At 42.8% G+C, this 22374-nt stretch overlaps 1 protein-coding gene across 3 annotated transcripts in view; it reads left to right on the top strand.

Moving 5' to 3' along the window:
• Positions 1-22374, top strand: part of MYMK (myomaker, myoblast fusion factor) — a 170769-nt gene that overhangs the window by 102570 nt on the left and 45825 nt on the right. For all 3 annotated transcript variants that reach the window (XM_068134324.2, XM_068134323.2, XM_068134322.2), the window contains exons 3-5: positions 2135-2249; positions 2943-3091; positions 21141-21257. In XM_068134324.2, coding sequence (XP_067990425.2) covers positions 2135-2249; positions 2943-3091; positions 21141-21257 — 381 coding nt within the window. The remainder of the gene's footprint in view (positions 1-2134; positions 2250-2942; positions 3092-21140; positions 21258-22374) is intronic.

Here is a 22374-nt window from a genome sequence, read left to right as displayed (position 1 = left end):
TGATGGTCTGGGGCTCTTTTGCTGGATCCAGAGTCGGCGACTTGCACAGAGTGACTGGCACCCTGAACCAAAAGGGCTACCACAGCATTTTTCAGCGCCATGCAATACCCTCTGGTATACGCCTATTTGGTCAGGGGTTCATCCTACAGCAAGGTAATGACCCTAAACACACCTCCAGGCTATGTCAAAACTACCTTCGAGGAAAATAACAAGAAGGTAGGCTTCAATTCATGGAATGGCCAGCACAGTCTCCAGACTTAAACCCCATCGAGCTGGTTTGGGATGAACTGGGCAGAAGGGTGAAAGCAAAGCAATCTACAAGTGCAACACATTTGTGGGAACTGCTGCAACAGTGTTGGGAAGAACTTCCCGAACAATATTTGATTTCCATTGTAGAAAGAATGCCACGGGTGTGTTCGGCGGTTATATCTGCAAAAGGTGGCTACTTTGCTGAGTCAAACATTTAAATTAAATTTTGTTAAAGAAAATGATTCTATGATTTCTTTTTTATCTCCAATTGTTTATTTGTTCTATGCTTAATTTCAGAGTACATTGAGACATTAAACTGCGTAAATTTCAATAAAAACTGGAAAAATTGAGATGTTCTAAAACTTTTGACCGGTAGTGTAGTTGTTAAGTTGTTCAAGTTGAGTGAAAGTGAATGAAAGTGTTGAGTGAATTTTTTAATTACCAAATTTTGCAAAAAATCCAAAAATTATTTAAGAAATTTCCCTCTAACAGGAGTGATACTTCCTGTGCGAGTACATACAGTGGCCTGGAGTCCCTTACAGACCTGCCCATGGAACACAAATGCTGAGCGAACTGTGTTCGGTTGTGCTCGATGGACATACCCCGAGGTCTTCGATGGCAGAACTCCTTGACCCGTCCTCTCTTTTTTGTCCCTTTGTCTGACCCACCACCACCACCAGGCTTTCTCAAAGCCTTGTTTTATTTTCGTCTTGAGAGTTCCTGATCACTTCTTTCTGCTTCTTTCTGCTTTCTGCACTTGATCTGAAGCTCTCAGATGCAATAAATTCAAACGACAGAGGCCTTCACTGCTGTGACATGATAAAACGACTTATGATTCTCCCGCCCCAATCTTCCCTGCTGGAACGTCAAAAAAGAGTACCAAACGCAACCATTTTCACTCGAAATCGCACAATCTCCCATGTAAGACTGTTGCAAACAGATAGAGTTGTCCAGCACCACGGCTGCCGCGGTGTTCTGAAAATCAGAAGTTACATTACATGCAAGCCACCTATCAGGGTCAAGGCAATGGTGACACCTTTGTGCGTGTCTACTGCTGTTGCCGTAGAATGCAAACCATTTTATTGAAAATATCTCTCTCACATTGCTGTAAAACTGATTGCCCCTTGTTCACAATCTCTCAGATTGAGATTTGTAGGTCACAATAGGTCATAATGAGATTTGTGCAGGTAACTTGGTGTTACCACAGCATGGTTTTGCATCATGGAGCCCGATATATGATATTTTGGCTGTTTGAAGACTAAAAAACAAATTCCAAAGTAGATTTTAATATTGCATTGTCATTAATTTTGTTGTTACATTGTATTAAATAAACATAAAGACAAAAATTTGGGGAAATGACAGCATCAGGAACAGTGGAGAAGGATTCCCCCGTTTTACGTGCCACCTGTTTACCTTCCACGATCTGGGTTACCTATTCAGTATCCTGAACATCAGCACAATAGGTTCATCAAGGAAATGGTTTGACAAGAAAAAAAATGTGCATTTTATCTAACAAATCGAGAGAATTCAGAATTGAACGTCTTGAGAAACAGAATGGGTGGGTTCTGCGGGCAGCAAATTTGATTGGTTGTGATGATGTAAAATGCCGTAATGTTTTATCGAAGTCCTGCTAAACTGAAGGCTTTTGAAAGTGACAAAAAGGTGATTTGTGTTCTAAATGTTCAAGTATATAATTGAATTGAAGTAAAATAAAGATTTGTAAGGTTGCAGAAAAATACCTTTTCGGAAGTTTACCAGCGTCTTATACACCACCTTATTTAACACGTCACATTAGTTCTCCATGTGTGTTGTTTGTGTCCTTAATGGCAGGTGCATCTTGCCTCATGTTACTCTATATTTCTGACAAGTATTTGTTCTGATGCAGTTCTACCACGTGTGTGATGGTCTTGGGTTCATATCCATCTGCATCATGCGCTCGGAGCTTCTGGAGTATTTCAGCACCTTTGGGATTTCACTGTCCATTTGGGTCACCCTTATAGGTAAGTTACTTTAATCACATACCTTGCTGTAACACAGCTTGCTAAAAATATATAGCAAACTTATCATGACTGTAGCATCCATGCAAAGTAAGTACTATACATACTCAGCAGAAGAGACCAATAAGCAATGATAACTGAGTATATACCGATTTGCAAGGCCTCCTTGTGCACTTCATTGGCCATTCGTTAAGTGAGTTTTCTACTTAAACCTCCTTAAGACACAAGGATAGCCTGCAGGTATGCACACTCACCTTCAAATCTATCTAGCCTGGCTTTGAATCCTGACCCAGCTGTAATTGCCATCCTGGTGTTTCGCAGACAGGGTGATTCATCAATGTATGTGCCCACGGATGGATGCTGAACGTGTCCCGTCTGCCAGAATTACTCGGTGGACATTAGAGATCCCACACTATCCTTCACAAAGAGAAGGCGAGCTATCGCAGACACCCTGAAAAAATTCCAAATTCCAGCCCTAACCGACAGAGGATACTGCTTCAGCAGCACAACCACACTCCCAGCAATGATGCAGCCAACAGTCACAGGCTCCACACAAAAATAATGAATGAAGCAGAGAATTGGAAGGGCATGTTAACTTGAGCCATTACATTGATCAGGTGTTACCATCTTCAATGATGTTGATTCTAATAAAAGCACTTTCTAGGCCTGACAAATCTCTACCCCATTGGTCAGCAGCAGTGGGAGAGTTTCAAGAGCAAACCCAGCTTGGAACCATCTTGGCCGGGACACTGATCATCGCTGTCCGGACGTACGAGAACACCTGGGGATATGGAGTCTATGCTGGACCCATCATCACTGCTATTACCCTGCTTTCCATCAAGTTTGTGGGTGTCTGCAATGCATCGTGCTCAATTGAGATGGAATTTTATTGCTCAAGCTTAAAATATATAAAGTTAGAAGTAAAGTGTAAACATGAAGTAATGTCGATATCAATGCATGCGAAAGTACCCAAGTTGATTTAGTAGGTATTTGTATTGCATTCGTTAGCTAACCTGGAATGTAGTTCCGGGGAGCTTATGGGATGGTGCGTCGTCTGTCTGTCAGTCCGTAAACACATGCAACTTCTTTTCCCAAAATGCTGATGGGATTGTGACCAAACTTGGCTAAAATAATGATCTTTGGTATGTTGCAACTCAAGTTTGTTCACAGCATTAAAAAAAATCGGGCTCCAAGGGGATCTACCGGGGGTCAAAGTGGGTCCAGGTTTGACCCCCTAAAATAGGAATTTGCTTTCTTCTCCGAAACTACATACACTATTTCGATGGAACTTGACCACAACCTTCATCACCCATGATGTATCAAAGTTTGTTCACAGCATTAAGAAAATCAGGGAAATCAGGACAGTGACAGCAGTTGCTTGAGTGACAGCAGATAGTTGCATGTGAGAATCTTCACCGTTTTAAGGCTTTCTTCAAATCCCACTGCACAATTTAAACACAATGTTAAATGCAGGATATGTATCACCAAACTTTGCAGGTAGTTTCCTGTGAATTTCAGCTGGTTTGATCTTCTCCTTCTGAGAAACGTGTTGACAAACCTCACCTCCACAGTGCACATGATGCAGGCTGTCGTTTTGGTTTTACCCAGTATGTTTTGACCAGCATTGATGTCACATCCTGGGTCAACTGTCGTTTCACAGAGCAGAGACACAATGCTATACATAGGTAAACATATTTTGTATGTATGGTGTAAATCTGGAGTCAGTTTATTCTTGCGGATGTCCGTTGGGCCTGAGGAAGTCCATTGGATAGTGGATGAAAAATGCCTGAGATGAGGTTTGCTTTTGGTTGTTTGATACAAAGCTGGCATTGGTAATCTAAGTACAATTTTCTGCCTGGATGTGCCTATATATAGTCCCATCCATAATCGGTGGGATGTGGGGGGAGTTGAGGAGGAGGGTGGGAGAATAACCAATCAGCTCTCACCGATTCAATTACCCCAGGCAGCCAGAATTTCCATAAAGTAACACCCATGCTCTTCCAGCCAAATTAAGATGCCTAAAGCAACCAAGAAAAGCTATACAATGTAAGCCCTTTGCTGTTTCAAACTCTACGCGAGTTTTCAACGAGGGGATGCGGCAAATGTTGAAGGAAGCCATGTAAACATGTGACTTTCAACAAGAATCCCTTTCGGTGTCCCGCATGTCTAAATTTGGGCGAAAAGAGATTTCTGATGGCGAGTGTTTTTAATTTTCTGGAACATTTCCCTCTGATTGACAGGAGAGATAAGTACCAAGTAGCCTCAAATCTTTGGTATATATGCTACCATAAAGACCAAACATTAAGGATTGGACCATAGCAAACTCTCAAGTGTGCTTGAACACTTGCCAACTGATTCTGTTCAACTACTACAAGCTACTATGACAGTCAGATGTGCCAGAAGAAGGTGCATGAACCCCCTCTCCTTCCCCCCATACCATTATAACTTCAAAACTGCACAATCATAGATGTTGTTTGGGACATGTACAAGGTAGACACTCTCAAGGAGGCCACTCGAGAGTAGAGAGGGAAGGGTACTAGAAGAAAGGTGTCGCACCAGACAAAGATACCTGTAAACTTTGCTTCCTTCCTACGGGATTCCAACAATAAGGAAGATTTCGATTATTTCCCCTGACTGAAGTTGTGGTGGCCTGTGACTACCCAGATGGCAAAGAAGTCTATATTACATCTGGTCAATCTTATGTTCAGCGATAGCAATCTTATGCTGTGTTTTTTACACATAAAGTGCACAAATCTTATGCTTACACATAAATTTGCGGGGATACACTATTAAGGACACTGATGGGGCATTTAATGGACATTAAGGATTTTTAATTTACCACCCCCAGAACCAAAATCAATAGCTGAGGCCGTTGAAGCAGTCAAACCCGCCGTTAAAAGCTATGTTAAGAATACGTTGGCTGAGATTAATTAACCCCCTTAAATTTTATATGGGGGTAAAAATGGAAGTGAAAAAATCGAACTCTGAAATAGGGGATCTTATTATAAAACGTTATATGAGAACAAAACCTTACTTTATCGCATCACTCCAGGGGTTTTTATTAACGGACGTTTATGATAAACTTATAGAACAAGAAGAACAGGTGGAACTTCACGTAGCTGATCTACAGTTGATTGTTAAACAACTTAATGTAGGTGAATTCTGATGGATATAATTCCACCATTGAAAGAAACCATACGGTGATCCTGATCAGTTATCTTAAAATATACTTTTGAAATGGTTTTTCCTGAGATGGATAAATAGCAGAGATTCTTTGGTTTCATATTGAATTTATAACCTATTGGGGTTGAATAAGCGCTGAATAAAAATATTGTATTTGTTTTTACTCCATCGTCATAAGCACCATCAACCAAATCACAGTTAATCAACACCGAATTTATACCTGAGGATATGTCAACGACGTTATCACTGACAAACGTATTATTATCCTCAAGCTTTTTTGCGGAGAAACCTAACATCTCATGGAATGAATTAGTAATCGTGAAATCTATTTTATAATTATTTTTAAGGCTAACAGTTGATTTTGATGTTTTTGAGTATCTATTTCGATATTTTTTGGTTCATCACCTTTTTCTTTCATAACGCGAGAAATTTCTGAACATAGTACAGGTATCTCATAAGCTCCGGGGGGTACTTCTATAGTTTTATATCCAGTTCCCGGATTATAACTAAACTTGTTATTCTTTTCTGTGATATTAAACAAGGTATTATAGTGTCGTGCGACTCCGGTTAACACCAGAGACTGCGGAAAGGCCTGAACGGATTTATTCGGAGGCAACAACCAATACGGATTTTACTATGGTCGTGCGGGAGGAAGAAGGAAAATGGAAGGCTGCGGCAAAAGCTTACCTTCAGCGCACTGACGTAGCTCCGGTTCTGTAAGGGGAATTAACTCGACACGGGCACAGGTTTGACAGGGAATGGAAAATAATACAAGGGTTTATTGAAAAGAAACGTAGGGACAGGAAAACGTGATATTATATAAAGTTCCGAGATTGGGATCCCACACACTGACATCAAATACAGACGGGGGGGGGGGGGGGGGGGAGTGAACAACCAAAATAACACGTCCGTTATGTAATTGGGTACGTGGAGCTCAGTCTTATCTGTCTTGTCGTCTTCAATCTCCGGCCTGGAGGAATCCTCCGCCTGCCTCGCACGCGTCGCTTGGCCCGTTCACAGCACCGAGCCTCGCTCCCGCACAAGCACCGCTCCAAGCACAACGAGGTCGATCTTCACACACGATCGACAAGCCAACTCAACCAGGGCCAAGACTGCGAGCCAACGTAACCAGGGACAGGACTCTCTCCACTCGAGATCGCACCGGGACTGCCAGGGCCAGGAATCTGCACGCAGAGTTCCGCGCGCTCTTTTTATAACCTCTGGCGGTGACATCAGCCTCGGCGCGGCACCCAACCAGAGCCTCGTAACTTCCCGCCATTTGTCGACCCACTTCGCGCCTTCCGCGTCCATTCGCGCCAACCGATCACAGCCCTCCTGGGGGTGGTATAGCACGTAGCGTGTAGCGTGATCATAGCTCATAGGTGCAGCTGGCCGCGATCCATGCGGCAGCACCCCGAGCTGCCCCCCCCCCACCCCCCCTTGCCTGTCTGTCTTCCAAAGTCATGTCAGGGAAGGGATTTATTTAATGTTGCGCTAGGGACCTAACTACATGTTTACAGGTGTGCATTGCCATAAGGGACAAAGGTTTGGCTACCAGGTGTGGACGCACAGGGCCGTTACTCTTTAGTCCCTATTCTATTTAACACACGAACATCCTGGTATGTCCACAGGAATACATCTTAACCGACAAATCGCCTAAACACACAGCACTTATTACAGGTCAGATTCCTTACCGCGACAGACGAATACCTACCTATACAGATCTATCTGGCTCTACATATTGCTACCCCACCGACATAACAATAAGTTTCCATAGACAATAACACCACTTCATATTCTTTTGTAGGTACAAGTTTTATCGGGTATGGGAATGAAGCCGTGTGATCACTCGTTGTAAAATCAAATCTAAGAGTTGTGTTTCTCATTTTATTGTATGTGAGATAAAATATCTTTATATTGACATTTATTAATTATTTTCCTATTCATCAACTGATCTAGAGTGGCTGATATTTCATTAAAACGATTGTTGTTTCCCGCTTCCTTACTGCCTAACAACAGTAATAGCCTATTAACTAATTATGATGAGTCACTCGGAAGAAAACTAACACCCGAACCAAAATTACTTAAAGCATTAAGAATATATTTTTCCTTCTTATTCTTCTTACTTTTACCGGCAACAGAAACACGATAATCAAGCGAGTGTAGTACGTCAATATATACCTTATCTTCCACATTTTCCATATCAAGCGGTTCATCAAAATATTTTGAATTGGTATATCCATCTTTTGTGAGAAGAAACATTAGTCTGGGGGGTTAATATAATACAGTCACGTGAAAAAGTAAGTACACCCCATGTAAAGTTTTGACTTTTTCAACATATTTCAACATACAGCTATTTGATCTTCATTTCAACAATATTGATAGATAAAGGTGATACAACATAACAAATATCATGAAACATTTCCATTTTGTAGTCCATTGTATAATATAGATAAACATAAATGCAAATTTCGCATGTGGAAAAAGTAAGTACTCCCCTACATTTATCACTACTTCAAATACCTAAAATTAGAATCAGGTGCACCAGCTCAGGTGCAAATGATTAGAACATCGTTAAAGAGGATCTTGGAGGAACCTGTCTTATTTAAACCTCAGACTTTTAGTTTGGTTGCTCTTTGTTGTTGAAGTGTGCGGCATCACCATGCCGAGATCAAAAGAACTCTCTGAGGCCTTCAGAAAGAAGGTTATAGATGCCTACGAGTCTGGGAAGGGATTTAAAAAGATCGCCAAACAATTTGAAATCAATCATTTGTTTTGGATTTGTCACTTCCGTTGTTGTGGTTTTCATCCACTGTAAATATTTTGGATTCCATGTACTATTATTGTTTTCAAAAGGTTTATTGTTTATGAACTGTTTTCAAAAGTTAGAGTTAAAAGAAACCGAAAACCGGATCGGGAACCAGACGACGACGAAGAGGAAGAGGAGAAAAAGAAGGCGAAGCGAGTGGAGTCGGACAAGAAGCATAGTTGCTTTGCGGTCTGGAGCGAACATTGGCGAGCAAGAGTCACGAGTGAACTTTGGGTTTCCCAGGAAAGGGATTCCTGCGACAGAGTTGTTATCGCTGTGACAGATTCACCTGCGTGTCAGGTTTTGCGATTGATTCCGAAGAGAATCCTCGTCGTGCCGTTACGTTTCGAGTACGGGCCGTCGGCCATTTTGACTTGCGCGCTTTGTGCGTCGAGCAAGGTTTCTTTGCTTCGCTTCAGCCGTTCTCACCGCATTCAGACGTTTATCTGGTGTGTGTGTGTGTGTGTGTGTGCAATGCGGATTTTGAAGGTGAATCTGAGGTTCGCCGACTGTGAGCCGTGAAACGTCCATACCCGAGAGTGTGATTTTCCAGTCGCCTGGAGGGTGCCTTTGGATTTCCCAGTCGCCTTGAGGGCGCCTTGGTGCAGTTTTGGCCGTGTGGCTGTGACCGTCATCCGAACGGGATTCTGGTCTCGATTAGATATCGTTCTGACGATCGCTGGAGCGGATCGACTTTGGCTTGAAGCCGGGATCGACTTCGGCTTGAAACTGGAATCAACTTTGGTTTGAAGCAGGGAAAGAGACATTGGGAATGTTCTTGGTTGACTCACTTGGAGCACAGTGAGTTATATGTTACGAAACTGATGGTACCATCATAGGATATATATTGATTGTACTTTTGATTACTATTATTGTTGTACTGTTATTCTTGTGTGATCTTAATACAATATTTGTTTGTTGGTAACAATTGGTGTGGCTTCACCATTGATCTTTGACATACAGAATAACACATTTTTCTGCCGTGACTCCTCTCGGGGCTCAGAGGTACACCGTGACCAGGGGGTTGGGGAGGAGCACGTAACAGAAATTGGGGTTGCTCGTCCGGGATAGAATTCCCTAACATTCCCAAAATTCCCAAAATGTGGAATTTTTCTCACATTCCCAAATTTTTCCAAAAATTGGAAAATTTTTGTGTGAAGGTTAACACGTGCTAACTAATAGTCACCATGGTGTTTGACGCAGAAATGTTTGCGGCGTCCCCTAATGAGGCACAGTTCCAAGCATTAAAAAGATCGGGAACTTCGAAGTTAAGTAACTTTACAATTGTGTTTTTGTCGAAACTGTATCTTTCTTTCGGGGTGCGTATCTATTGGTGTGTCTTTAATAGTATTCTTGGTGTTGGTTTTTCATACCTGTGTACAGAATCGTCGGTTAGTTCGTGTCGCCTAATCTGACGCCTAGTGTAGTACTAGTAGGCTACCGTGTCTGTAGTACTAGTACAGTGTGTCAGTGTAGTACTGACGTGAAGTACAGTGTGTCAGTGTAGTACTGACGTGAAGTACAGTGTGTCAGTGTAGTACTGACGCTATCGTGTCAGTGTAGTACTGCATCTAGTGTAGTACTAGTAGGCTACCGTGTCTGACCTTGGCTTGAGGCTTTGTTTCTGTCTCAGCGGTTCTTCGATTGCGCTCGCAATTACTTTCGGTCTCCATTTTTCACGTTACACGTTCGGTCTATGTCTCTGTTTTCATCTCAACTAAAAAAAAATAAAAAATATAAATCCCATCTCTGTTCTTATCCGTTGTTCGTTCTTATTTGTTCGTTGGTGCTTCGACCACGTTGTTCGTGATCACGTGTTCACGTCGTTAAAAAATGTTTCAACTGTCCCCTGAAGAACTGTAATCTGTCATATACTATAACACCTTTTTCTTCTTCTTCTATAAAAGGATGCTTTCGACTTGCTCACCAAATCTATTCATTCCAAAAAAAAAATTCCATCTCTTACAGTTACAGTGCCTCTTTCATACATTCCCTAAACTCTCCAGAACTCCACCCATCCTTCAGCGTCCTCAAACGTATTTTTGATTCGAAGGTCTGAAGAAACTCAATTTGCAATAAATGTTCGTTTCCCATGAATCGTACCCTTTCTAAAATCCAATCGCACCCCCTCCCCACCAAATCTTCCCCATCACCCCTTCCCTCCAAAACTTCCCCATCACCCCTTCCCTCAAAAACTTCCCCATCACCCCTCCCCTTCAAAACTTGCCCATCACCCCTCCCCTCCAAATCCACCCCCTTGCCCCTCCCCTCCAAATCTTCCCCATCACCCATCTCTTTCAAATATTCCCCCTTGCTCCTCCCCTCCAAATCTTCCCCATCACCCATCCCTTTCAAATCTTCCCCCTTGCCCCTCCCCTCCAAATCTTCCCCATCACCCATCCCTTTCAGATCTCCCCCCTTGCCCCTTCCCTCCTAAACTCCCCCCACACCCCTCCCCTCTGAGACCCTCCCTCACTCCTCCCCTCCTAGACTCCCCTCTCACCCCTCCTCCTCAAAGCGTCCTCCCTGCTTCTTCCCCCTTCCAACTTTCACCTTCATCTCCCTCAACCTTCTGCCTCACTCTTCCCCCTCCTCAAATAACACCTCACTGCGCCTCACCCAATCACCATAAAACCTTTTGTCCGCCCCATTCTTCCCTTTCTCCAAGCTATTCTGAAATCTCTGACACACCTTCAACAGCTCTCCCTACCTCTTCCTCCTCTTCCACATCTTACCGTACCGCTCCCCCCCCCCCCCTGTTCTGTATCCGATGCTCCCCCTTCCTCTTCTTTAACAGTATGGACCTCAAACATCCGGGGCCTTCGCTCAAACTTGACTGATCTCTCCATACAGGTTGCTTCTGATAAACCAGACGTGATCTGCTTAACAGAAACTTTCCTCCTTCATGATGTCTCTGATTCCTTGGTATCTCTCCCAGGTTACTCCCTCCTCCGGTATGATAGACCTGAGCCTCGTCCTGGAGGGGGAGTTGCTATCTTTATAAAAAAAACTCTCTTCCTCACTCGCCCTGCACTGACCTCTCTCTACCTCGCCCCCAGGAATACCTTTGGCTACGGCGTCCCCTTCGCTCCCACCTTTTGTTCATATGTGTGTTGTACCGTTCACAGTGATGACTCTATCTACATCTCGCTGTCTGATAATATGGACCAACTTCTATCTACCCATCCCAACTCTCTCTTCCTCATATGTGGTGATTTCAATTGTCACCATGCCAGTTGGCTGGGTGTGGGTTCCTCTCTCACCAGCCATGGCTCTTCAGCAAAGGATTTCTGTGACTCACTGGGACTGACACAATCTGTCAATTTCCCGACCCGGATCTCGGTCAACGGAGCATCTTCTCTTCTGGACTTGGTTATGACAAACTTCCCTGAAAATGTCTGCTGCTCTTCTTCTGCTCCAATCGGCTCATCTGATCATGTGCTTGTTAAAGTGGACATCTCTCTGACCATTCTCAGAGAGCCTCCTCAGCGTCGACGAGTCTGGCATTTCACTCAGGCCAACTGGCACGGTCTTCAAGCAGCCATCAATCATCTGGAATGGTCTCCCATCTCTACCGCCTCTGACATCAACTCATCCTGGGAATTCTTCCAAAGAAATTGCTCTCTCTCATGCACAGATTTATCCCATCTCGTCTTCAGTTGTCATACCCTTCCTCCCGTCCATGGTACACGGAATCTTGTGGTGAGGCTATTGCCCAGAAACAACTTGCTTTCGTCTCCTGGAAAGCAAATCCAACGGAAGGAAATCTCATTTCCTTTCACAAAGCCCGAAACAAGTGTGTGTCCACCCTCAGGAGAGCCAGGAAACAATATCTCTCCATTCTCAGGACAGAACTCTCTTATCTGTCTCCCTCTTCCAAATCCTGGTGGTGTCTGGTCAAATCTGTTTCTGGTGTTTGTTCCCCCTCCATCCCCTCCCTCACCTCAAACGGCCACACGGCTGATTCCGCACGTGAAAAAGCTGAATGCCTCAACTCTGTGTTTGCCTCTAAATCTTGTGTCCCAAACCCATCCCTCTCTGTACCCACCGTACCCAGTCGTACACAGCTGCTCCTGGACTCTGTGTCCTTTCCTCCTGACAAGGTGGAAAAGTTTCTGTCAACCCTCGACTCTGATTCTGCAACTGGACCTGACGGCATCAGCCCACGGGTCCTAAAATCCTGTTCTTCCGCTCTTTCACTCCCTCTCTCTGCTCTCTTCACCCTCTCTTTTGCTCAAGGTCATCTACCATCTGCTTGGAAATCTGCCAACATCACCGCTTTGCACAAAACGGTGCAAAAACAGATCCCAGCAACTACAGACCAATCAGCCTTCTCCCAATTATCAGCAAAGTCATGGAATCCATCATTGCTTCAGATATGAAATCTTTCCTCTTCTCCAATGGCTTGATCTCTGATCATCAATTTGGTTTCAGACCTGGTCAAGCTTCTGGTAACCAGATGTTTGTTGAAAAGCCTAGTATGGAAAATAACCCTGCACGTGCACAGTTAGAGCAGGAGAATCCGGGTATCTTTCCATCCTGTACCGCGACTCGTGCTATGGGTAGGAAGCGCTCTGAAGAGAAGAGGAAGGTACTGACGTCACGCTTTGCACAGACACTTCTTGTCAAGTACCCTGAAACTAAGTGTCAGCATACACAAGTCATGAATGGAGGCAATGTTGGCAAGTTCTTTGTCGGTGGACTGAACTTTGACACAAGTAAAGATGTTCTGGACTCTATATTTGGCAAATATGGACCACTCTTGGAAGTGCTGCTGATAAAAGACAGGGAGACGCAAAAGTCAAGAGGGTTTGGCTTTGTCACGTTTGAAAACACAAAGGACGCCAAAGAGGCAGAACAGGATTTGAATGGCAAGGATTTGGATGGTCGGACCATAACAGTAGAGAAGGCAGGCCATGGGCGTCGAGGGGGCTACAGAGGAGGAAAACGTAGAGGTAGTTTCAGGGGCGGCTATGGCTCCCGGGGTGGGAGTAGTAGTTTTTGTGGCGGCCGCAGTCGTGATTAATACGGAGGCTCCCAGCAGCAGCAGCGCAGTTTTGGCAACTCTCGACGGGATGACTATTATGGTGGTGGCCGAGATGGGGACCGCTACTCACGTGACTACAGCACCCGACTCGACAACTGTGATTATAATTTTTATGATCAAGAGAAGAGTTGGAAGCACTGAGTGCTCAGGAGCAGCCGAGCCAAGATTCCTACACGGATTAACCGTGAACTCCACGTTCCTAAAGGCGCCCATGCAGTGAATACTTCCAGGCCTCACCACCCAACCACCATGAAACCTGGCTCTCATCTCGGCCTCCTTCAAAAAGTGCTATAGATTTGCTTTGCTTTGGATTACTGATCACAACCCCTTAACCTTCATTCAAAAAATGAAAAATAAAAATCAGAGGTTGATGAGATGGAGGTTGGCTTTCAGAGGTTGGCTTTGCAGGAGTTCAACTTGGAAATTGAGCATGTAAAGGGCAGGGACAATGTCGTTGCTGATGCTTTGTCCAGAGTGAACTTACTTTGGAAATTTCTGTTGGAAGTTTTGTTGCTTTATTTTTGAGAAATAATAATTATCGTTGCTCATGGGAATTGATGATTTGGGTGTGAGTTTTACTTTTGTTTGTTAAAAGAGTTTTTGCCTGCAAAGAAAGTTTTCACTATGTTCAAACTTTCTTTCTTGAGGGGGGGAAGTGTTATGGATTCGTCACTTCCGTTGTTGTGGTTTTCATCCACTGTAAATATTTTGGATTCCATGTACTATTATTGTTTTCAAAAGGTTTATTGTTTATGAACTGTTTTCAAAAGGTGAAAAAGTTGGAGTTAAAAGAAACTGAAAACCGGATCGGGAACCGGACGACGACGAAGAGGAAGAGGAGAAAAAGAAGGCGGAGCGAGTGGAGTCGGACAAGAAGCATAGTTGCTTTGCGGTCTGGAGCAAACATTGGCGAGCAAGAGTCATGAGTGAACTTTGGGTTTCCGAGGAAAGGGATTCCTGCGACAGAGTTGTTATTGCTGTGACAGATTCACCTGCGTGTCAGGTTTTGCGATTGATTCCGAAGAGAATCCTCGTCGTGCCGTTACGTCTCGAGTACGGGCCGTCGGCCATTTTGACTCGCGCGCTTTGTGCGTCGAGCAAGGTTTCTTTGCTTCGCTTCAGCCGTTCTCACCGCATTCAGACGTTTATCTGGTGTGTGTGTGTGTGTGTGTGCAATGCGGATTTTGAAGGTAAATCTGAGGTTCGCCGACTGTGAGCCGTGAAACGTCCATACCCGAGGGTGTGATTTCCCAGTCGCCTGGAGGGCGCCTTTGGATTTCCCAGTCGCCTTGAGGGCGCCTTGGTGCAGCTTTGGCCGTGTGGCTGTGACCGTCATCCGAACGGAATTCTGGTCTCGATTAGACATCGTTCTGACGATCGCTGGAGCGGATCGACTTTGGCTTGAAGCCGGGATCGACTTCGGCTTGAAACCGGAATCGACTTTGGTTTGAAGCCAGGACATTGGGAATGTTCTTGGTTCACTCACTTGGAGCACAGTGAGTTATATGTTACGATACTGATGGTACCATCATAGGATATATATTGATTGTACTTTTGATTACTATTATTGTTGTACTGTTATTCTTGTGTGATCTTAATACAATATTTGTTTGTTGGTAACAATTGGTGTGGCTTCACCATTGATCTTTGACATACAGAATAACACATTTTTCTGGCGTGACTCCTCTCGGGGCTCAGAGGTACACCGTGACCAGGGGGTTGGGGAGGAGCACGTAACACATTCGACTGTCCGGAAGATCATCAACAAGTGGAGAAGATTCCAAACAACTGCCAACTTGTTCAGGCCAGGCCGCCCCAGCAAGTTCAGCCCGAGAGCAGACCGCAAGATGCTGAAAGAAGTCTCGAAGAACCCCAGATTGTCATCACGGGACCTACAGGTAGCTCTTGCCACTGTTGATGTCAAAGTGCATGAGTCTACCATTAGAAAGAGGCTGCACAAATTTGATCTACATGGGAGGTGTGCCAGGAGGAAACCTTTGCTGTCCAGAAAGAACATCAGGGCAAGACTAGAGTTTGCCAATGAACAAAGGCAAAGACCAGCACTTCTGGAACAATGTGCTCTGGACAGATGAGTCAAAGGTAGAGCTATTTGGCCACAGTACCAGAAGACATGTTTGGCGAAAACCAAAGACAGCATTTGACCACAAGAACCTGATACCAACTGGAAAGCATGGTGGTCGAAATATTATGGTTTGGGGCAGCTTTGCTGCATCAGGGCCTGGGCAGCTCACCATCATATAATCCACTATTAATTCTTCATTATACCAGAGGGTGCTTGAGGATAATGTGAAGCCATCTGTCGGAAAGTTGAAGCTCAACCGAAGGTGGACCTTGCAACTTGACAATGACCCTAAACATACCAGTAAATCCACCAAGGAATGGCTGAAAAGAAAGAAATGGAGGTTTCTGGAGTGGCCAAGTCAAAGCCCGGATCTAAATCCCATCGCGATGATTTGGGGGGATTTAAAACGAGCTGTGCATGCAAGAAATCCCTCAAACATCGCACAGCTGAAAGAATTCTGCATGGAGGAGTGGGCAAAAATTTCTCCCAGTCGATGTCAGAGACTGGTAGGCAGTTATAAGAAACGTCTACTTGAGGTTGTTTCTGCCAAAGGAGGCAATACCACCTATTAGAGCCAAGGGTGTACTTACTTTTTCCACATGCGAAATTTGTATTTATGTTTATTTAAATTATACAATGGACTACAAGATGTAAATGTTTCATGATATTTGTTATATTATATCACCTTTATCTATCAATATTGTTGAAATGAAGATCAAATAGCTGTGTGTTGAGATATATTGAAAAAGTCAAAACTTTACATGGGGTGTACTCACTTTTTCACGTGACTGTAGGCGATAGGTTCGAATTTAAGAATAACAAATTATCATTAAATATATGTACCTTTTCTCTGACAAGATAAAACGTTGCTGGTTCTTCTGTTGGAGTGAAAACCGCTTTGGTTTTTGAATCCGCCGAATATTCATTGTTTTGAAGAGCTTGCACAACATAATCAGGAGGATGATTTCTCTCCTCAAGTTGTTGGAATGAGTCTTCATTATCAGATTTTAATGCTCCTATATCTCTAAGCTCTTACTCTGTCATTTGACTAAAATCTTTTATCATTTGAAATTTTTTAGGAGTATTTTCTATCGCAGGAAGTTGAAACCAAACTGCCTTTTGTTCAGCAGATTTTAAAAGAGGTTTTAAAAACTTCTCTTGTTTTCTTTCAAATATTTCTTCACCCGTATTTTTTTGCCTCCGCCTCTTCTTTATCTCTTCTTGTTGTTTAACAACTTTTGAAAGTAATTGGTTATATTCCTTAAATTTTCTTGCTCGTTCTTCAGCATTCATTTTCTTTATGCAAAGAAATTATTAGTTATTATATCATCTTCTTTAACAACGATATATTTATATTTTTCAGTCGTATGTTTCATATGACCCTCAAATTCCTTTTTATTACATAATGTAGAACAATTACATAATTACAATTACAATTACATAATGCAGAACACTTTCCCACACGGGTAAAACATCATCCATTTTATATATGTTTAAAAATATATAACGGTTAATCATTCATCCTGTGTGTTGTTATCCCTATTTATAATTATAATTGTGTATGCATATTAGAAGCAATTCAACCAACCGTCTAATTGTGTTAAATATATCTTGAAATATTTTGAATATGGGTTCATCCATTTTATATACTCTAACAACAAAAAGTTTTTTCTCACATATTTTAAAAGAGGTATAACATAAATGTTATATTTCTGTAATTTAAATTACAACTTACCCACAACTCATCGTGTAAATTTACCTGTGTGTTACCCCAGTATTAACATCACTAAACATACACGTCGCCGCTGTCCCCATAATTTTATCTGCCGTCGTAAGATTACCCATATTAATCATCAACCTGTCTGTTTTCAAAAATAGTTCTTGAACAATAACATCATTTACTTTCATTTGAATGGATAGTTTCGCACCACCGATAAAAACGTTTGATATTTCAATGGAGCAACCAACTTTACATCTCTTGTACATCAATTCCTCTGGGTTAATACAATGACCTACGGGGCATGATTCTTCGCTGTCTATGTTGTAAAACGAAGTTATAATTTCGAGAGGTTTGTCCACTTCCCCATGCCATTCATATTTAGTCAAAAGTTTTGGGTACATTGTCAGTTGGTATCCTTCAATGCAAACTCCTCCATCGCGTTTTCGCCAGAATATATCAACCCCGTTAACAAGGGCTCTAAACTTGTTCTGTTCCTTTTTCATCTTTTCAATAACATCAGCTTTCATCAGATGTGCTTTCATGGCATTAAGCATTTCTTCAAACATTTCTATTGTTTTTGTTTCCGCCGTCATCATGGGTCCTCGATAATTATACATAACAAGGGGCAACGAATATGATTCAACTATGCCCCCATTAGCATTATTTTTATTTTCGTTAATACCCCATGAAAACAACGTTGGTGTTTTGATAAACAGTTTTCTAATGTCACCTTGTGGGTGAGTATGATCGTAATTATATTTAATCATAATACGGTAATAGTTCGTTCCGTTGTTGTAATATTTTGGTTCTTCAAAGATAATATTTTTAATATGAAAAATTCAGATAAGTCAACGCTATTTGTATTTTATATTGGGAAAGTATTTTTTTAAACTAAAAATCATTTTTTTCTTTATTTCAGTTTTTGGTGAAAATCGGATATTTCGGAAATTTTGGGAAATTTTAGAAAAGTTCGAGAAAATTGTGACATCTGAAAAACAAATAATTAATTGGTCACTTTACGGTTTGTGGTGAGTCACTTCCTGTTTTGGGTTAAGGCAGTTTCGGTTTGGGCGTAAGGGGGATGTGGGGAATGTGGGGAGTGTGGTCTGAGCTGGGGGTGTTCTGGAACTCTCCTTTTCTATCTACTTGTGTGTGTAGTTTCGGAGAAGAGAGCAAATACCTATTTTGGGGGAAAAAACCCCGTTCACCCTTCCCCCCACCCTGTTCGACCCCCTTAATGACCGCAGATTTTGATGCAGTCAATAGCCATTCGTTAGGCATCAGGTATGCAGATTGTGGCCAAGTTTCATCAACATAATGTGTTTGGTTCAAGCAATAATGACTGACGTGTTTACAGACTCATTCACTCACTCACTCACTGACTGACTGACCCACGGACACTGCTCGATCACATAAGCTCACCGGACTAAAGTCCAGTTGAGCTGATAATTAAAAATGAAATATTCAAGTCTGGGCTTTGGCTGGGCCACTCAAGGACTTTCACGTTCTTGTTCTGAAGCCATTCAAGTGTTGCTTTGGCTGAATGCTTGGGGTCATTGTCCTGTTTGAATGTAAATATTCGCCGCAGTCAAAGGCCTTTTTCACTCTGAATCTTGTACTCCTCAAGGATTTGCCTGACTTTGGCTTTATTCAATGTTGCCTATATCCTTACAAGTCACACTGTCCCTGCCGCTGAAAAGCATCCCCATAGCATGATAGTACCACCACCATGCTTCACTGTAGGGATGGTGTTAATTGGGTGATGAGCTGTTCTCAGTTTCCGCCAGACGTAGCGCTTTACATTCAGGCTAATGAGTGAAATTTTCATCTCACTGGAATGCAGAATCTTTTGCTTCATGCTCTCAGAGTCTTTCACGTGCATTTTTGCAATCTCCAGGCATGCTAACATGTGCCTTTTTCTCAGGAGTGGCTTCCATCTCTCCACTCTCCCATAAAGCCTCGATTTGTGAAGTGCTGCAGAGACTGTTGTCCTTCTGGCCAGTTCTCCCATCTCATTCAAGGAATTCTGTAGTTCTTTGAGAGTGGTCATTGGGTTATTGGTCACCTCCTTGACCAAAGTCCTTGCCCGGGTTGCTCATTTTGGTTGAACGGCCAACTGTAGGACGAGTCTGGGTAGTTCCATATTCTTTCCATTTCCTAATGATGGAGCTCACTGTGCTCTTCGGGAACTTTCAACACTCTAAGTTGTTTTATACCCTTCCCCATATCTATTCCTCCTCACAATTCTATCTCGGAGTTTTATGGACAATTCCTCTACTTCATGGTAGAGTTTCTGCTCTGACATGCACTGGCAACTGTGGGACCGTATACAGGAAGATGTGCTTCTTTCTAAATGATGTCCACTCAATTGAAATGGCCACAGGTGGACTCCAATAAAGTTGCAGAGACATCTCAAGGATGATCAAAGGAAATTGGATGCACCTGAGCTCAATTTGGATTGCCATAGCAAAGGGGTTGAAGACTTATTGTCTTGAGACATTTCAGCTTTAAATTTTGAATTGTTTTGTAAAATTTTCTCAAAAAGATTCCAATTTGACATTATGGGGTATTATGTGCAGATCAGTGACCAAAAAAACTCAATTCAATAATGTTAAATGATTCAATAAAATTCAATAAAAATTCAATGCAATAAAAATGATATCTCAATTCAATAAATGTTAAACAATAATGTTTGATGATCATTAATTTTAAATGATTCAGCCAAAAAAAGTCCAGGGTTGTGAATACTTTCTGAAGGCACTGCATATGGGATTGACCCTATCTCCAAACCTACCTACAGAACTGGTTGTTGCTTTGGAATACTTTATAGAGCCCATCCTTTCTCGGCTGTTTTCAAATCAAAACACTGTATGAGGCTTTCAAATGCAGTGCAATTGAGTATGGTTCCCCATAATGAACCAGATGGCTTCGGTACTCTATATTTATGAGTCAGATGCTCAGAAACCTGACGACCTCAACCTATACTCGATAGCTCAATGCACATTGCTCAGATACCTGGCAATCTTGAGGAAGCTTCACAAGAAAGATTGTTCAATTTTTGCAGCAAGCTCATTACAGAGCAAGAAGAATGAGAGGATTTTCGATTAAAAGTAAGACGAGTACATAATTATCATGGAATGGTCACATCAGAAAAGAATCTCATGAAACCATAAATGCAAGTGCATAGACTAGAGTAATATTTTGGATATTATAAAGGGGGAAAAAAAAGCTAATGAATTGGCCAACCCACAAGAGGAATTTGTAGGGTCAAAAGAGAGTTCACTTCTCATTCTGTAAAATACTAAAGCTGGACCAAGTTTCCAAGGCACTTGTGAGCTGTGACCGAAACATAACATGTTGGTGAGAAAAACCAAACACAACACAAAGTGACATTACATAATGACATTGCGATTCCGTACGCCATTGCACTCGACGCACATTCATTTTTGAACTCAATGCTTTGACAACTTTTATTTTGCATATGGATAATGCTTCTTCTTCTTGGAGTGATGCAAATAATCTCAGGTGTTTATGGAAGTTTGACTGAGGTCATCTTCAATAAATCAATGTCTGTTTGTCTGGTTCCATGTGTCTGCTACTCCGAACCGCCTTGCTCTCCGTCACCTTGCAGTGTCCATGTCTTTCCATCACCATTTTGGTCTTGGTCCTTTTTTCACCTGTGTTCTTGCAGTGCATGCAGATAATATTTAGAAACCCCAAACTCCCTCCCAAAAATCCAAATTCAAAAACCTGTAAGCTTTTGTTTGATACGTGGGACACGTTAGACGAGGGAGCTGGAAAGTAGAATGTCGATGTATCGTGTCTGATTTTACTTGTATTCCTCTTTCAGCTTGGCAAACAGAAGTGTCTGGCGCAAAGCAGGTCTTTGTACGATGCAGAAGGAAAATAAAGTTTGATTAATGAGCTAACGTGCAAACAGATGTCACTTTCCACAGATGGTTTTCCACTACGTTCTGTCTCACCATTTTGATTCACATCAAAGTTTCCTAACAATGACTGTTTTTTAACTATTATAAACTATATGTGTCCAGGGACGAAAAATGATGAAAACAAGGGCAGTTGCCCCTCAGAGAAGGGTTTATACTCATCAACTCGCACCTGGCCTCTGCATCCTTATCCTCGCCTTCACCCTTCGCTTTTACTTCCAGGTAAGACTGGTATTGTATTTATGTATTTTACACACACACACACACACACACACACACACACACACACACACACACACACACACACACACACACACACACACACACACACACACACACTATATATATATATATGGATATTGGATTTGGGCTCACTACAGGAAGAGTGGCTATGTTAAAGCTCCACTTCATGTCATCCATTTGCAGTCTGATTTGGTGTCAGGACCGGTCACCGTAGGTTTACAAGCCACTCTTCCTGTAGAGGGAGTATCTTTTGTTATCGGGAATGATTTGGCCGGTGGTCAAGTTTCTGGTAACCCGATGTTTGTTGAAAAGCCTAGTATGGAAAATAACACCGCACAGGTAGAGCAGGAGATTCCGGGTATCTTTCCATCCTGTACCGCGACTTGTGCTATGGGTAGGAAGCGCCCTGAAGAGAAGAGGAAGTACCCTGAAACTAAATGTCAGCACACACAAGTCAGGGATGGAAGCAATGTTGGCAAGCTCTTTGTCGGTGGACTGAACTTCAAAACAAAGGAAGTTGTTTTGGATTCTGTCTTCGGCCAATATGCACCACTCTTGGAAGTGCGGCTGATAAAAGATAGGGAGACGCAAAAGTCAAGAGGGTTTGGCTTTGTCACGTTTGAAAACACAAAGGACGCCAAAGATGCAGAAAAGGATTTGAATGGCAAGGATTTGGATGGTCGGACCATAACAGTAGAGAAGGCAGGCCATAGGCGTCGAGGGGGCTACAGAGGAGGAAAACGTGGAGGTAGTCTCAGGGATGGCTATGGCTCCCGGGGTGGGAGTAGTAGTTTTGGTGGTGGCCGCAGTCGATATTACTATGGAGGCTCCCAGAGTTACAGCAGCTCCCGAAGGGATGATAATCAGGGTCGTGGCCGAGAAGGAGACCGCTATTCACGTGACTACAGCGACAAGCGGTCCAACCGTGATTATTATGAAAGTTAGGAAGTGTTGAAGCACTGAATACTGCGGAGCAGCCGAGCCAAGATTCCTACACGGATTAACCGTGAACGCCACGTTCCTAAAGGCGTCCATGGAGTGAACTTTCCTACACGGATTAACCGTGAACTCCACGTTCCTAAAGGTGTCCATGTAG

Source organism: Myxine glutinosa, chromosome 13, assembly GCF_964187855.1.
Source record: "Myxine glutinosa chromosome 13, kmMyxGlut1.1, whole genome shotgun sequence".
Lineage (NCBI taxonomy): Eukaryota > Metazoa > Chordata > Myxini > Myxiniformes > Myxinidae > Myxine > Myxine glutinosa.
Note: the sequence above shows the minus strand (reverse complement) of the source record. Positions and strands in the feature narration are given on the sequence as shown.